Below are 17,966 nucleotides of genomic sequence, written 5' to 3'. Positions count from 1 at the left end.
TGGTAGCATGTTAACTTTATATAACTCATAATAACTCATGGGACATGAAGACAAGCATGAACACCAGAGGAGAGAGAGAGGGAGAGATGGTGAAACAGAGAGAGAAGGTGGAACAGAGAGAGAGAGAGATGGTAAAACAGAGAGAGAGAGAGATGGGGAAACAGAAAGAGAGAGTGAGAGAGATACAGAGAGAGGGAGAGAGAGATGATGAAACAGAGAGAGAGAGAGAGAGAGAGAAGGTGAAACAACGAGTGCCACTCAGAAGCTCTGAGTCTATTGATGCCACTGAGTTGGAGATGCTGATAAAAGCTTGAACGGATACCTGAGAAACTAATTGTTTGGAACTGTTGGTGAGTATTAATACATTTTTCTCAAGTTTGTTATTATTGTGAGTTAGCACTTACATTTAAAAATAATTTAAACGGGGACAGATGTATCCATTGCTATTCTTGTTGAACTGTCTTTAAGAACTGTGTATTTCACTGTGTGTGCGAATATGTTACCTCAGATTCATAAGTTTTCAACATCACATACGGATACCGATAGCTATATAGCCTGCGCCATTGTCTTATAGTTAAGGACCGATTCTTCTTTTGAGTAAACATGCAGTGAGAGTGGTCAGGTGGCCAGTCATTAATGTTTAATATCCCCTCTCAATCGAGATACTTTACTCCTTGAGTCTATCGCATAGCTGGAAAAGAAAAAAACACAGCCTCCGTTTAAACAGTTTTTTAAAAATTAGTATTAAAAACAGCCTGAAGGGAAAGATGGGACACCACTGTGTCACTGTGCATGCTGCCATGACATGAAGATGGCGGCGAACGGGCCCGGGATGGCCAGTCTTACATTCACAAGCCTCATAGTTTGTGTCGTCTTACTGGGACAAGGATCCCCTGAGAAGACGGGTGAGTGCCCCGTCAACCTGTTCCACTGAACACAACACGTGTGTGTTTACACAAACGTGTGTTTAATACACAATGCGAGCTTGAGCTGTCTCTTATGGGACTCTTTCAGGAGGCGGCAAAGCGGAACAGAGAGACACCATTCTTCAGGAAATATTTTCAAAATGGAGTAGGCCTACAGGAAGTGGCTGGAATCCTCAGAAAGCTCGTCCGGAACCACAGTCGGACCAGTCGGTGCCTCCTTGGGTGAGGAATATCATGGGGAGCCTCAAAACACTTCTTCCAAGCAAGAACCTGCCTTCTTTAAACACGCCGATTGACAGGCAGCGTCTCTCCGGCTTCCTCTACAACATCTCTCTGTACCTCCAAGAGATGGGTTCTGAGCTGGAGGAGGCGCCGGCGGGCGAGGAGCAGCTGTGGGAGAAGCTGCTGTATTACGTCCTCCAGTTTGAAGGCAGCGCTCTGAACCAGTGGAACGGCCGGGTCCCGCCCCGACCCAGCGTCGGAGTGCAGGACTGGTTCTTGTCCCTGAGGGGCAGCCCTCACTGGGACTGGCTTCTGGGGCTGCTGCAGAGTCTGATCGGCCTGTCGGAGCGTCAGTCCCTCGGGCCTCTCGTGACTTTCTTATCTCAGAACTGGAGGACGGTGAGCGCGGTGTTCGAAGCCGCGCTCCAGGCTCTGCTCAGTGGGACCTATGGTCAGGCCAGCGCAGGCCTGCAGGGCTTCATCTGTGCTCTGAAGGGTCGTAGCGACTGTGCCTTCAGTGTGAACTGGCTTCAGCAGCTGCTGCGGTTCCTCGAAACACGCAGCTGGAAGCCGGTCGTGAGTTTACACCCAACCGGGGAAGGGGTTGAACACAGTCGGAGCTCGAGTGCATTTGGTCGTCCAAGGCCCTTCAGCTTGCCCCCTCAGGCCAGGAGGCAGGACGGGTTGTCTGTGAATGCGTCGATGACCGCTGAGGATGACCAAGACTCCATGCAGAGCTTCCTGCTGCAGGCGTTATCACGCTCGGGGGGAGCGGAGCGAGGTGGCCACTTGGCACAGAATAATGTGGCTCTGGTGCAGAGTTTGGACGGGTTGAGGAGGGGCCTCCTGCACAGGGTGGGTAGTTCTGTCTACGGTAACCTGAGGAAGAAAGTCTCACGGGTTACCATGGCGCTGCTTGAGGATGTCGGCAGCCTGGTGGATGTACCACAGCCCAATGCTCGCAGCCGGTGCTCAGTCGGTGAGTATGTGGAGCAGTCGGCCTCATAAGAGATGATAACGTGTTGAACTTAGACAAAAAGTAGAGTTAAAGATCTTGGCAAAACAGGCATAACTAGAACGGGCACTCGGTAGAATGCAGATCTTCGCATATCACAAGATTGGGCATTGAATTATGATCATTTTGGCATTAGTTGCATGTCAATTGGATAAAAATTGACCGCGCTATGGTACAAATAAGATTTTGACCTTTTCATGACCTTGACTTTTGACCCGATCGATCCCAATATCGAATCAAATGGTCCCCGGATAATAACCAAACATCCCACCAAATTTCATGCGATTCAGTTTAATACTTTTAATAGTTATGCGAGTAACACGCATACAAATAAATAAATACACGGCGATCAAAACATAACCTTCCGCATTTTCAATGAAAAGGTAATAATTAAGTGTTGTTTAAGTTACACACAGTCATACACACAAGCATGAGCTAATTATGAAAGAACAGCCGATAATTATAGTTCACATGGCAGATGCTGCTGTATGTTGATACACTTATACATTTAAAAGCTTTGCAAATGAACTAATAAACATGTCTATTCAAATGTATTTTAGGTTTAGAAGTAAATCACGCATTGTTTTTAGTGTATTTGTTAATAGCCTTGTACGATGGCCCTGGTTTCACCTGAAAGCGACAGGAGAGACAGTGACTGACACTGCTTTAAAATCCTTATAATCATCCCGGCTGGTGAAAGCATCAGTCGTTAGCCCAGCTAATCTCTTTATCCTCTCGGTGATGCCCGTAACACTATCTTGGGCGTTGTTAGCCGAGCTGCACTGGCCACCGGGCTGTGTGCTGCAGAAGCAGTCGCTCTTACCACCATTCTTTTCCTTTGACTTTCTGTTTGCTTTTCATTTGTCTTTTTCAAGGTGACCTTAGACAACTGATCTTATGGTAAGGTATTTTTTTTTAAACCACTATATGATTGCAGTCTAAATATATGATAGTGAATTATTAGCAAAGCCAGATTCACATTTCCTCCATTGTTTTGTCCATGTAGGGGGATAAGACACAATGTGACGTGGAACACTCAGGCTCTGGGCTCTCAGGGTCTCCCGAGCTCCCTTCCATTCCTCTCCTGCCCCCCCACTGAAGCAGATGGCCTCCGATCACGACCAACACCGGCCCAATCATCTCCAGAACAAGACTCCTCTGCAGGAACAAGCTCCAAACAAAAACACATTAATGACCCCTCGACTAAACCTCATTCCTCCCAGCGGAACCAGCCACCGGCATTCAGAACGAGAGAGAGCTACAACCAGAGAGAGATTGAGTACTCCGCCTCGATAGAAATCCTGGAGGCGGCGTGTAATGAATCCATCCCAGGCTTGTCGGGCGTCTCCAACTTCACCGTGTTCCTCTACTGTAAACTGTTTGAAGGGGAGAATGGGTCACTTAATCCTGCCGAGGCCCGGCTGGGGCTCGACCTGCACGCCACGTGCTCTGATGCAGCCTGGTACCTGTCTGCTGCTGAGGAGGACTTCCTCTGGGTTCACGTCTGCAGCGGGTTCTTCGCCCATGAATTCAACAACACAGTCTGTGCCAACTCCTCTTTCTGGCTGCAGAGAGCACAACAGGTAATCAATACACTTTTTTTTTTAACGTGTTGTCCGATAATATCTGTGGCACGAAGGCCTATTGAGGACATACTGTGTATACATTACCGTTCAAAAGTTTGGGATCACCCAGACAATTTCGTGTCTTCCATGAAAAATCACACTTTTATTTATCAAATGAATATAAAATGTAGTCAAGACATTGACAAGGTTAGAAATAATGATTAATATTTGAAGTATTAATTTTGTTCTACAAACTTCAAGCTCAAAGTGATAGTTGCTGTAAATGGGCCTCTATACACCTATGGAGATATTTCATTAGAAACCAGACACTTCTACCTAGAATAGTCATTTACCACATTAACAATGTAGAGTGTATTTCTGATTAATTTAATGTTATCTTTATTGAAAAAACAGTGCTTTTCTTTGAAAAATAAAGTCATTTCTAAGTGATCCCAAACTTTTGAACGGTAGTGTATGTACTTGTGCATTGCTTGTTTTTTTCACTCATAATTTGTACTTTGTAATATTTGCAGGCTGCAGTGGCAAAGGACTACCATTTGTTTAACGTGACTCGTATAGACGACCTGTGTGTGCAGCTGAGAGGTGAGGCAATAGAAAGTCCGGTACTCGATGACAACTGTGTGGCCCAGTTGGGCAACAGGTTGCTCAGTGCCGAGGCGTTCAGGCACTGCTTCCTGCCCAACAACTCCGTCCTGATCTCAGCGGTGTGCGGGTCACAGTCCCCCGACTCCCACCACACCTTGCCGGAGGGCAGCTGGGCCGCAGCGTACTGCTCCAAAATCCACAACGTCTCCCTTGCTGACAGCGTCGAGGAGGCGTGTCAGTACAGGGCGTGGGAAGTGCGTCACTTCACCAACTCCACCCTCCTGGAGCTCTGTGAGCAGACGCATGGGTTGAGGGAGTACATGTGTCTAAATGCCTCACTCTTCAATCAGCTGTTAAGAGCAATGCCTCAGTTCGCTGATATCTGTGCCGATCTGCAGGCGGAACTGGAGGGCAGGAAGTGCCTCCTGCAGAGGTTTTTCGACATGCTCCCGGCGCCCTACGAGTTTGACACGTCGCAGCTGTGTGTGGACCCGGTTCCGCTGCTGGTGGAAGCTCTGCACAAGCTGAGTGTGTGTGAGGTTGAGGGAGGGGAGCGTGAGTTTTTTTTAGTGGCGCTGGGATATGTGTTGCGAGTCCTGGACTTCATGGTCGGCCTCTCTTCGGGTCTGGACGAGGGGGAAAGAGAGGCCAGACAAGGTTTGAGTCAGGCCATCCTCCTCTCCAGTCTCCTTGACAACACCTCCTGGGCCACACTGCAACCAGAAGCCTCCATGAGTGTGCTGCACACCGTGGGAGTCTTTCTCCGCAGAGAGCAGAACGCCAGTCTAAAAGAGGATCTACTGAGCTGCTTTAGTGTGAGATGGCTGACTGGCACACTCACACACAGACATACTCTCACACACACTGAGCTCCGAGTGAATAACTTGTTTTTACTGTTCCATCAGCCCGTCTTGTGGGACCTCATCCAGCAGGACGACAACTCGTCTGCTTTGAGGTTTCTGCTGCAGGTAGCCAGCGGCCTGGGCAGCGACATTCAAATGTGAACTTACAACAACTTTATATTTCGGTGATTCACTTTCTCTCACCAGGAGTACCTCCAGATGCCAAGGGACAGAATTCGCACTCTGGTGATGTCTGCTGAAAAAGATGCTGTGAAGAGATTTCTCTCTCATATGCATCAAACTTGGGACCAGCTACAAGTTGAAACCGGACAGGTTGTTTTCAAACGCTCAACAAAACAACAAGAGTCGACTCTTATTGACACTTTATATGAAGCTAATTGTCCAGGGTTAAATCCCCCTGTTGACTACAGTTCTACTCTATTGCGCTCTCTTATGTTGTATCTATTTTATTTGTAATCTATGTCACAGCCCATGCATAGTTAAAGAGGGCCAAAGTGAACACACTCACGTTCTGCCCCGCTCTTTTGTTTTCTCTGACAGGTGTCTCAAAAAGAGTTGCAGGCCATGGAAACAATGACTGCTGCTTTCATCCATAAGTTCCCCCGGGTGACCCCAGAGTTGTTTGTGGACCTGTCTCAGTTCATCCCCTTCATGTCTGTCTCTGACATCATGAGCTTCCCAGCCTCCCTGATAGTCAACGACAGCGTGTGAGTCACTGACACAAGCAGCAGAAGTTTGCGTTACCTTCTGATACATCTTCCTGTCCTGATGCTCACGCATTCTGAGTCACTCTTTAGGTTGACGGCCATTCGTGACCACAGCTCCGAGATGAAGTCACTGCAGAAAAAGGCCTTTGTAAAAAGACTCCTGCAGTCGAGTGCGGTGGGCGATGTCCCTACATGGCCACCATACTTTCTCAGTTCCATCCTCCCGCTTCTGCCTTACCTGCCAGTCAGTCATTTTCAGCAACTGACATCACAACAGGTACAACTCTTTACATAATGCTGTATATCTCTCACAGACGTTAGTCATCTCAGACGAGGTCAGGTAAATAGTGAAGCCATTCACTGGGGTTCTTACATGTGTACAGATGATGAAATAATAAAAACATCTAAATAAATATATGAAGGAGAAACAGATACATTCATACAGGACACGAGGACCAGAGATTCCTGAGTATTACAGATAACTGAATCATTGCTTTGGCCTTCACACTCACCAGTCTCAACCCAGATGCACTCTTATCGTCAAACACCACCTTACCTTTAGTGGTTCCTTCTTTCAAAATGTTATCTGTTGTCTCCTTTAGCTTACTCCTCTGGTAGAGTTGCTAGGCAACAGCAGTCTGGATGGTGTAAGGGGGCGCCATGTGCTCCGGACCCTCTTCAGCAAGAAGAATAATCTGACCAGTGATAACATACCGAGGTAGGACCCGATACTTTTTGTTTATGTAGGTTTGTCTTTACGATCACTTCTGTTCTGACACACTGGAGGTGAGTCATCTGTTCTCCAATAGGTTTCCTCAGTGCGTGTTCATATAGTCAGAGTTTAAGTCCTGCAGTTGGTGTTGATTACCTTCGCATTGAAAATGCCGGAAGGTTATGTTTTGATCGCCGTATATTTATTTATTTATTTATTACCTTCGCATTGAAAATGCCGGAAGGTTATGTTTTGATCGCCGTGTATTTATTTATTTATTTATTTATTTATTTGTATGCGTGTTATTCGCAAATCTCAAAAAGTATTGAACCGAATCGCATGAAATTTGGTGGGATGATTGTTTATTAGCCGGGGACCAGTTGATTAGATTTTGGGATCGATCGGGTCAAAGGTCAAAGGTCAAAGGTCATGAACAGGTCAAAATCTTTCGCAGAACTCAAAAAGTATTGAACCGAATCGCATGAAATTTGGTGGGATGATTGTTTATTATCCGGGGACCAGTTGATTAGATTTTGGGATCGATCGGGTCAAAGGTCAAAGGTCATGAACAGGTCAAAATCTTTCGCAGAACTCAAAAAGTATTGAACCGAATCGCATGAAATTTGGTGGGATGATTGTTTATTATCCGGGGACCAATTGACTAGATTTTGGGATCGATCGGGTCAAAGGTCAAAGGTCAAAGGTCATGAACAGGTCAAAATCTTTCGCAGAACTCAAAAAGTATTTAACCGAATCGCATAAAATTTGGTGGGATGATTGTTTATTATCCGGGGACCAGTTGATTAGATTTTGGGATCGATCGGGTCAAAGGTCAAAGGTCATGAACAGGTCAAAATCTTTCGCAGAACTCAAAAAGTATTGAACCGAATCGCATGAAATTTGGTGGGATGATTGTTTATTATCCGGGGACCAGTTGACTAGATTTTGGGATCGATCGGGTCAAAGGTCAAGGTCAAAGGTCATGAACAGGTCAAAATGTTCTTGAATCACATGAAATTTGGTGGGATGATTGGTTATTATCTGAGGACCATTTGATTAGATTTTGGGATCAATCGGGTCAAAGGTCAAGGTCAAGGTCATGGAAAGGTCAAACTCTTTTTTTTACCATAGCACGATACATTTTGTCCAATTGGCATGCAACTAATGCCAAAATGTTCATAATTCAATGCCCAATCTTGTGATATGCGAAGGTATGCGCTCTACCGAGTGCCCATTCTAGTTTATATTAGCGTTTGGCCGTGGTACTATTACAAAAAAAGTTTGATCATCTCAATATGATATACTTGACATAGATGTTGTCCCCTGTTGACATGACCCCTCAGGTTACTTAGAGATTATTTTTTTGCCATCCAACATTGGCACCAATGAGTTAGGTCATAGGTGTGTTGGTGTGTGGAACTATGTAAGGTACATACGTTCTCTTTCTACTTAGTCTCTGTCTACTATTCAATTAAGGAACAAATACCCCCAAAAGAGAAAAAAGTGACAGCAAATGTGCTTTTACAGGTTAGGTGTCCTTGCATGTTACCTGGATCCCATGGAACTGGCTTCATTTCTTCAGGACTCAGCCGTGTCCTCGGCTCTTTGGCAGCAGCTGACTCGGTGCATGTCAAAGGGGTTGATAACTACCAGTGGGAGGGCAAGTAGCACGTGTTCTTTAGTCCTTTGCAGAGAGTCTGCTTCAAACCACGAACATCCTGAATGTCTTACTGGTTTCATTGTGTTTCATGGACAGCTGTCCTCTTGGTTGATACCAGCCGCTGAGACCCTGAACGTCAGCAGCATGGCTCCCTCGGAGCTGTCTGCCTTCAGCGGTCTGGTACCTCACTTAGGAGCGTCCCTCCTGCTGTCGCTGCCCTCGCAGCTGCTCTTGGAAATCCTCTCACAACCAGGAGTACACAGATATTCTCCAGCACAGGTTAGCGGGGAATTTGTTTTTCTTTGTGACTTCATGTTATTGTTATCATTGGTGAAGTTGTTAAACGTGACCATAGTAGATATTAGTAAGCTGTAGGTTTCCAATGTTACCGTAAATGTATACAAATTAATTGCATTTCCATTAAACTTTCAAAATGTCATTGAAAAATCGCCAACAATCTTTTCTCTAAGATGCTAGATGCAACTATGATTCATTGCTAGAAGAATTAGTAATAACGTGTAATAGTCTGTGGAAATTTGGGTCGGAACTGTAGAACTAAAATTAAGGGAAGAAATGACTGCGTAAATTACGACAATTATCCGTGAATAGAAGTTTGAAATATTCAAATGAGGAATTATCTTATCATTAGCTATCAAATATGTGTTTGTCTGCATACATTTCCAGAACAGAACTCTGAACATTGGATTAAGCCATGTTCAGATTCAGAGATTTTTCACCCCATAAATCAGAAAAAACTGTAAACAGGCATAAAAAATAGATTACTAATATATAATGACTTGCATTAAGACAATTTCTTTTATGTCTTATGAGCATTTGGAAATGATATGTTTAAATTTGGAAATGACAGATTTTGTAATGTTAACTTTTTGTAAATTTAGAACACAAATTTACAGACACACATTTACAAGTTGTAAAATAAAAATCAAAATGTGTATTATGGATGTGCAATTTCCACTAGTCTGAAATAAGACATGTTATAAATGTAAAAATGTACCAGTGTGTTAAAAACAATGTTTTTGCTAGAGGTGTCTCGCCTTAACTAACTTCAAAGTTTCTGGAGAAAGGAAGAGGATTAAATATATGACTAAAATATATAAATACAAACTTTTTGTATTTGCATGTGTGTTAATCTTTTGAATACTTTCCTCAGGCTTTTCAAATGTTATCCAAGATTTCGAAGGACACCCCCGTAAGTAGACATTTTCTAAATAGGTTTTAGCTGAATTTCTGCCGTCTACACTTCCCTCACAGTGTTTGTCCTCCCGCCAGCTCACCGTGGATAAACTGTGCAGACTGAAGCCGTTACTGTCTGGTCTCTCTCCTGCTGTGCTCAAAGATCTCCACTGGCCTGAGATCAGCGGCGCTGCCCACTGCCAGTGCTGGAGGATGCTGCTCACTGAGCTTAAGCCCGGGCACAGAGCCATGCTGTACAATGCAATGCAGGAGGTGACGCACCTATTATGGGTTTTCATCCCTACAATTAACTGTGGCTCGCCTTGTTGTCACTTGATGAGTAGAGTGACACAATAGAGGTGCAAAGGATGATATTTCCTTTACTTATCTTTATGTATTACTTTCTTTTAATGTGCTTTACTGTAGCTTCACATTGTGTGTATTGTGTGTTCTTCTTACCACATACACTGTTGTTGTGTGTCTTATCCTGTACGGTTTGTTATTGTTTTATGTTTGATATGGTCCGTCAAGGGACTACAGATGAAAATTAGCTGTACATACAATCTGGCACAGTGCATCAAATGGTGACTTTTATGTTTTAACTGTACATGGTCCCTTTTAAATATAGATAATAATATATATAACATACTAGAAAATGAGTGATACCTAAATACTGTGGCCTGAGATCCAATCTAATGTGGTATCCCGCTAATCATGCACAATGGTTCCAGAGAGTGTTCATTTGATCTACAATCTTATTTGTGTTCCAAGTTTAAAGTAACAGTGTGTTGTGTGTCAACAGGCTCTGCACGGATACTCTCAGGACATCCCTCAGCAGGCTCTCTGTCTTTTACCGTTCGTCCCTCTGAGGAAGCTGACAGAAACCCTAAATGGAGAAACAATCCTGAGAGACGTCGGCCTGTACAGAGACATACGCTGGTCGCCACAGCAGGTGCACACTATTCCTTTACCCTATACCTTTGTGTGCTATTTCACACTGCATTGATATGACTACAACAGTTGGGCAGTTCTCTGACTACAGAAGAAAAAGAAGAAAATGTTCCCAGCTTCGGTCGCATTCATCTGCAACTCATTGGATATGCTTCAGATGAACCTTTCAGGATATTAATACTCCACACGCATCAGCTGCCATCAAGCTAATTAGTTTGGATGTCGTACAATGGTGTGGAGGAGTGTATAGCATGAATTAATAATGGCTGCCTTAAAGGGATTTTGTCACAGTGAAGAGTTGGTTTCACCTCCAGTTCTTGGCCTAACAAGACCTCCGTCAAATCAACAAAGCTTGCCCTTTGGGTCAGTAGCTGCTCTGAAATATATTATGACACTAAACACATTGTACCTGTATAAGCTTAAAGTTAAATGCTTCTATACCCTGTGTTATTTGTGCAACACAAATTTGCTAAAAATCCTTTTGTAGTTTTTAGTTTGAAGAATATTTTGCGAGATTATAGTGCTTGCATATTTTTAAGTAATTGTTCCTGGATTAGATATGTATCAGAGTGATGGCTTCAACCTGATATGAATGGCACTGTACACACAATATAGTGTATCTAACGTGGCACAGTCGTACCAGTGATACACCACCAGGTGTACATTCCATATTCGGTCTGGAGTTTTTTTTCCAAGAAAACATAAAGTTGGATGGAACGAACAATACAGTGACACCTTTGCTATGATTTAGAGTTTGACCAGAGGTGAATCTGATGCTCAATCTCATGTTGATTTGACTATTTCATTTTGTTTGAAAATATTAAGTTTTAATTGTCCAGTTTTGGTCTGAGAGTTGCACAACATTTAAATTGATGGAGTGTTTAATTACAATAGATAGGGTTCATCCTCTAGGAAACATGACTGTTTGAGCCTAACACTGGTTTTAAAGGCAGGTCGATGGTCTCATCAAAGGATCAATCCTTTGTGAATTTCCAGGTTGCCAAATATCAGGAATATCAACTTTCACAGCAGTTTGAACAGTCATTGTGAAAATGTCTTGCTCTGGACCAAAGTGTTGCACTCGACCTCCTGGAAGTGATATTTAACTTAAAAGCTTTAAGCATCCAACACTCATCAAGGTGAAAGCTGGCTTGTAGAAGTTTGTTCTTCACAAAGCATATTCATTTTATATAACAGGATTAGAACAGGGAGGCACTCATAAAACATCCTCTGAAACAGGATCAACAGATTCACACACCATAAGCAACCTTTTTGCTTTTTCTAGTATATTCCCGATGTTAATACTCACACACAAGAGAACATATTGGTCAGACTAAAAGGGACTAAAACATACACACAAAACAAACAAAAAACAGGTTCAGTTGTTTAATAACTACAATTTTCTTATTTTAGCAAATTCTTACGTCAATTCCCAGCTCTGATGACACCTTTTCTTTTTTTATCGGCACAGGCTCAGCTTTTGTTCAAAAAGATCCACACATTAAAAAACATTACCAGCAAGATGGTGAGGTAAGTAAGGCTGTATTGCACCAGAGCATTCAGATCTACGACTACAATCATTAAGTCATTTTACCTGCAGACAGAATTAAAGATTCAAAATGAAATGTTATGATACTCACTCAATGACCAATTTAAATACCACGCTGTCCTTTACTTGTAGGGAGCTGGGTCATATTGCCGGTGGAATGAGTTGTGACTTTCTGAGGCTTTGGAGCAACGATACAGATTCTCTGGAGCTGCTTCAGTTTGTGAGTGAGCTGCCCGGAGGCATGAGACCTGCTCTGGTGAGGAACACATAGCACTCCTCACACTCTTATACCGGATCCCTGAGTGGGTCGTTTCTATATTCTAGATCCGTATCAAATTACACAATTTCATTCTAACAAGTTCAGATGTGTTTTGGCTGTGTTAACAGCGAAAGTGTTTCGTCGAGGAATTGAGGGAACAACCTAAAATCAACCTCAGCGCTTTAAGCTCTGGGTTTGCTGCAACCATACCGTGAGTATCTCCATACGCAATGTAAAATATGTCTCAGCTTATCCAAAGTTAACTACATTTACGCCTCCGCTCTGCCCTTTTCCAGCGTGACAATGATGGAGGACCTCTCCAATGCATCCTTCAGGGCCATTCTGGACCACGTTCAAGCACACTTTGCTGATTTCCTGAGAATGCCGCATTACAAGCAGACGAATTTAGCTGAGAAGGCAGCAACTGAGCTGGTAAAACACCATCATAAACTATACAAACACTGCGTTTATTGCATATTCTTACATGTTGTGCAGACACATTGCTTTTATTCAGGAGGAAAAGAGTGATCAGACACCAGTCGGTGCATGCAATTTATACACAACTTTAAGATGAAACAGGAATCCTAAATTAACCTCGGGGTTATTAAGATGATAAACCAGCACTGTAAGCCTTCAGGAACTTAGAGATGCTATTTCTGGTTCAAGTGAATCAGCGGGTGCTTTAGTGATAGTTGACTCATGTATTCGATGTGCTTTAAAAACATTAATGGGGCACAAAAAACAAACTACATTTATTGGTTTTGGCTTCTTAAGCACATACACAAACGTACAAAGAGAGAAACAGATGGAGAAAGAGATTCAGAACATAGCTTTCTCCATCCCCTTAAAAGCTTTTCACTGTGTGTGACGCTCTGCAGGGCTCCTATCAGGCTGAGGGGGAGATCGATGGCACCACCCTGGACGCCCTGGGGCCTTTACTGCCTTTCCTGGACCGGGACAGTTTGGCTCTGGTGGACAGACGAGCACTGGCTCTGCGGCTGGAGGAGATGAGAAGTTTCTGCCTTCCTAAAGAGGCTCTGGGAGATATTAGTGCGCTGCTCACTCAAAAAGACCTGCTCGGGTAGAACAAAATAATACAGCTGGAGAACGTTAACATATCCTGATTTTGACACGTGGCTCAATAATATGTTGAGAGCTTCATTCCCATCATTATTTCAGACAAACATTTGGAAGACTTCACAAAGGACTTAAAAAAGTTATCTATTTCCAAAACAATATTTTCAGGAAAGGCAAGCTCAACATTAAACTTTAAATGACATGTTATGTAATGTAATGTAATCTGTTATTACCATATTGAGCTAAATGCTAATGTCAGTATGCTAACATGCTAACAATGACTGCTCAAGAACTGATGTTTAATAGGCGTGATAGTGTTTACCATGTTAACACCATCGAAGTGTGGCGTGCCATTCACTGATCAGCGATAAATACAAAGTACAGCTGAGGCTGATGACAAACCAGGCACTGATGATTTCTATGGGAAGTTATGATTGATAAGTTGTCCCTAATAAATACACCCTAAATCAATGAGTTATTGAGAACAAGACACCTTCTGCAACTGTTAGTGTAGAGTGATAGAATAAAAGGAGTGAAATAGTTTGTATGCAGTCGACTACATGCTTGCATTAAGACATGGCTCACATGAACCAGCAGTAATGCTAAGCTTTGTGTACTTGTGTGTACTTGTTTGTCAGGGATCCATCCAAATGGCAAATTGGGGATGTGGAGCATTTGGGCAGGCTGGTGTTCTCTCTCTCAACAACGCAGATCAACTCCATCCCACTGGTAAGCACACAAAAGCATCAACCCAAGCAAATCATTCCCCTCCACTTCACTTGACACTTCTTTCTAAGACTCCGCGTGATGACATGTGTCCCTCCTGTGCAGACGGTGCTGGATAAAGACACAGTGGAGCAGGTCCTGGTGGGTCAACGGCGCTGGGAGGACAGTGCGGTGGGTGCAGTCTGTGCGACTCAGTGCATGGACCAGCCTCTTCAGAGACGGCTGACTCAGAGTCTCATTCGAGGGATTGTCAAAGCACGGGGCATCGGATCAAAAGGTTGAATATATATTTGATTGTAACCCGTCGTGTGGTTGTGGTTCTGCGGGGGAATGCCCCACATTCCTAACATGGCGCTTTAATTCGCTGCCGTCTGTTCCAGCAGTGCCAGTTCCAAGCTGCGCAGACATCAGAGGGACGTTTCCATCAGCGTGGACATCCACTCAGCTCAGCCGGATGTCACAGGAGGATCTGAAACAGTGTGTGGAGGTTTTCGCGCAGGACGCTTCAATGAGCTCCGAGCAGCGCCGAGCCCTGTGGCTGAAACTCAGGAAGGTCAGTAACACTGTGAACGACCTCAGGAAACTAAGAACGCATCAGGTCACCATCTTTCCTCAAAGTGGTGCAGCAGTTATTTCCTCCATCAGACATATCCAAACATCCTTTTAACACAAAGTACAGCGTGCAGTGTGTTTTAACAGCAACATGAGCTGTGGTTGAAACATGTTCTGGTTCTTCACTCAACCCAGTCCTTCAGTCCGGTGAGAGACCTGAGAGCGGATCAGGTTCTGGCTCTGGGCGCCGTGGCGACCGAGATGGGAGAAAGAGACCTGCAGGACGCCGGTCTCACTGATCTGGGTGTGTTGGCACATCTGGGGACACTGACAGACTGGAGCCCTAAAAAGGTTTATTTTTTATTTTTCAACTTCAAGTTATTGAAAGAATCTCCTCTTGAATACTTTTAACATGTCCGTTAGTGTGCTTGACATTTTGGGTTTTCTCTTTGACAGATGAGAATGGTGGTTTTAGGTACAATGCGGAAACGCAAACTGAAAGTGGAGCAGTTGGCAGCTGTTGATCTGGCGACATTTGGCCACCTGATGTGTGGTTTCTATCCCTCAGAAATCAAAAGACTGAGCCCCTACAATCTCAGGTCAGTCAAACACATGAAGTATAACGTCCTCTAGGGCGGCTGTAGCTCAGTGGGGTAAGAGGGCCGTCCTGCAACCGCAAGGTTGTGGGTTCGATCCCCGCTCTCCCCATTAGTTGCAAGTCGAAGTGTCCTTGAGCAAGGCACTGAACCCCCAGTTGCTTCCCGGGCGCATCACTGCAGCCCACTGCTCCTTAATAACTAAGGATGGGTTAAATGCAGAGAACTAATTTCCCCTTGGGGATTAATAAAAGTGTATATTTAAATTTATATTTAACATACGGTTGCTAAAAGAAGGCTCACACTCACACTGAAACAAATTCAAGATGAATAAACAAAGATCTACACATACAGTCCAAAGGGGATGAATACTGTTAATTCGTATATACAGTAAGTATGTTTTAAACCTTCTGATTCTTTCGGTTTCAGAGACTGTTTAATTGATTTCACATTCACCTGCTCACAGATGCTCAGTAACAGGAGGCTGGTGCACACTTCTTAGCAGCACAACCCTCATATGACATTGTTCATACCCCAGAAGAAGATAAAGCCCAACATGGTTTCCTCCCACCGCAGTGTGGCTGTGCTGTTCCTACGGGAGACGTCCCTGCCGTGCACAGAGCAGCAGATGGAGGAGCTGACAAGCCGTTTGTCCAGACCCGAGGCCTTTGGTCCAGTCAGTGCTTGGGGACCAGAAGTTTTCACCGAAATTGGGACCCTGGCAGGTACAGTAGAATATAATATCCCCGCAGGGTATAATGTTTTTTTTTTGCGATGATCGTTTTTATAATTGTTTTCTTGTAAGGAGGGTGGGAGGAGAGAACGACAAGCTTTTAGATGGATAGACGCAATTTAAAAATATCCCTGAGGGTTTAAAAGTTTAAGAAAACTCTTACACTTCCTGTGATTTGATATTAGGATCATTAATTATCGGACTGAACAGTGTTTGTGTCTCCGTGCAGTGGGCTTGGAGGACATGGTGCTATCAGCTCTGGTACAGGAGCAAGTGGAGGGAATCACCCCGGAAGCCATTGCGCTGATGTCACCAAAAAAGATGGCAGTGAGTTTCAGCCATGATTTGTTGGCCGGTCATTCAGGCTGACCTACACAACAACGTGAGGCTTCATATAGAGTCATCTACCAGGAGCCTCATTGAAGCATTGGGCTGAATGGTATCACATTTAACTTTTACTAGTCTCATCAACTGGGAAAGATATAGTTTCATGGTCCTGTTGTTGCACATGCTCACTCCCTGTCACTCTGTCATGAACAACTGGGGCACCCGAATAGAACAGAGCCGTCGTTAATGTTATTAATAATACCTTTTCTACTCAGACATGTCAAAATGTTGACTGTGAAAAAGACTTTTTAACAACTATGAGCCGATTTATTTTCATAAAATGAATGTTGGAATCATCTAAACATTATGTCAATGATGTTTTTTCAAACATGAAATATGTCCAGTCGCTCCCAAATTGTACATTTGTTTTCATCACAACACAATATTTGTTAATTTTTTCTGTTAAAAGTATGAATTAGATCTTTGCTAAAGACTGTACCCTAAATATTGTGGTGAGTGTTAAATATGTACATGTGTTTTTTTAGAATGTCCAAAGATAAAGTCGTACAGTGTGATCAAATGAGAGCGTTTCCTCTCCAATGACAGCAGGTCCTGTGTGAGTGAGTCATGTGTGTGTGTGTGCGCTGTGTGTCTGCCAGGTGGTGTTCAGTGCGGTCCAGATGTCGTGGCTGAGTGCGGAGCAGGCGTGGGCCGTCTCCGAGGAGCAGTGGGCGAAGCTGGACACGGAGCAAAGGCACGCGGTCGGACTCGCCCGGTACGAGGGAGACGTCCTGCTGGAGCTGAGAGGTGTGATAGTTATTTTATTCATCACACTGTCTTTGTGTGTGGATACACTCTTATCACGGTCATCTTGTGTACACTCACCATTTTCATTTGTTCCCGTTGTGTTTATAAGGTGATGTGTGTCTGCTTCCATAGGGAGGAACTCGGCTCCAGCAGCAGGCAGCTTTACTTCCTCCTGCCTGGCTCTGGGCCTCTTGCTGTGGAAACTCATTTAACAAACTGGAACCAATGTCATTGTCCCTCGACCTCCCTTGGCATCAGCATATTTGTACTTCAAATAAATATTTTGAACTCTTCCGTTCTTTATGTGCGTTGGTCTTTTAATCTCCATTTGCTCTTGATTGTGCTCTGCTTTTCAAGTTTCACTTTTATGTGAGCTTGACAATATGTTATAAACTGTATGTACTTTTGTGAGAGCAATCAGAGTAAAGAATGCAATTATTCATTTTTATTTGACAGGGCTTTCCAAACTACAGACTCTGGGGTCTATAAAATACCTTTAAAATCTTTTGCCCTTCATTGTCACATCTGTCACATAACCCGCCTACCATCAGGGCCTGTGACGTCCATGGGGACATTTTTCTTCTTGGACCTATAGTTTGTTAATGTTATGACATAAATGCTGTGGATTTCAAGTACAAAATGTGTCCTCTGACTTCATCATTTATACTTCCTATCTGTTTTATCAATTATGAACTTTTAAATTGATATTTGAGATTATGTATTATGTGGCATGTGTGAGAGCAAATCACGTATGTTTTCCTGAATGTGTTTCCATTAAAGAAAAAGTAGTGAGGGCTACGATTGAATACCATAATTATATATTGACTGGCCTGCTGTATCTGTGGTCTGAGGATACACTCATCGCTCTTGATGCTTAAGCATGCAATTATTCTGTATTTCCTGAGTGTGGTACTGCATT

At 43.7% G+C, this 17,966-nt stretch overlaps 1 protein-coding gene across 1 annotated transcript; it reads left to right on the top strand.

Annotated features, from left to right (window-relative positions):
• Positions 1-811: 811 nt before the first annotated feature.
• On the top strand, positions 812-17,339 carry LOC130192613 (stereocilin). Its single transcript, XM_056412704.1, has 29 exons — positions 812-905; positions 1,015-2,127; positions 3,039-3,063; positions 3,170-3,746; positions 4,262-5,149; positions 5,240-5,302; positions 5,384-5,509; positions 5,738-5,904; positions 5,995-6,181; positions 6,507-6,622; positions 8,144-8,276; positions 8,373-8,555; positions 9,448-9,486; positions 9,567-9,743; positions 10,273-10,422; positions 11,893-11,951; positions 12,103-12,226; positions 12,358-12,440; positions 12,526-12,661; positions 13,108-13,310; positions 13,945-14,035; positions 14,138-14,309; positions 14,416-14,585; positions 14,780-14,935; positions 15,041-15,183; positions 15,757-15,905; positions 16,143-16,240; positions 16,900-17,047; positions 17,180-17,339. Exons 1-29 carry the CDS (start codon positions 812-814, stop codon positions 17,257-17,259), a joined length of 5,850 nt encoding a protein of 1,949 aa, XP_056268679.1. The 3' UTR covers positions 17,260-17,339.
• The last annotated feature ends 627 nt before the right edge of the window (positions 17,340-17,966 follow it).

This window comes from Pseudoliparis swirei, chromosome 4, assembly GCF_029220125.1.
Source record: "Pseudoliparis swirei isolate HS2019 ecotype Mariana Trench chromosome 4, NWPU_hadal_v1, whole genome shotgun sequence".
In the NCBI taxonomy this organism is placed as follows: Eukaryota; Metazoa; Chordata; class Actinopteri; order Perciformes; family Liparidae; genus Pseudoliparis; species Pseudoliparis swirei.
The sequence above is the reverse complement of the archived record's forward strand: the minus strand, read 5'-3'. Positions and strand labels throughout refer to the sequence as shown.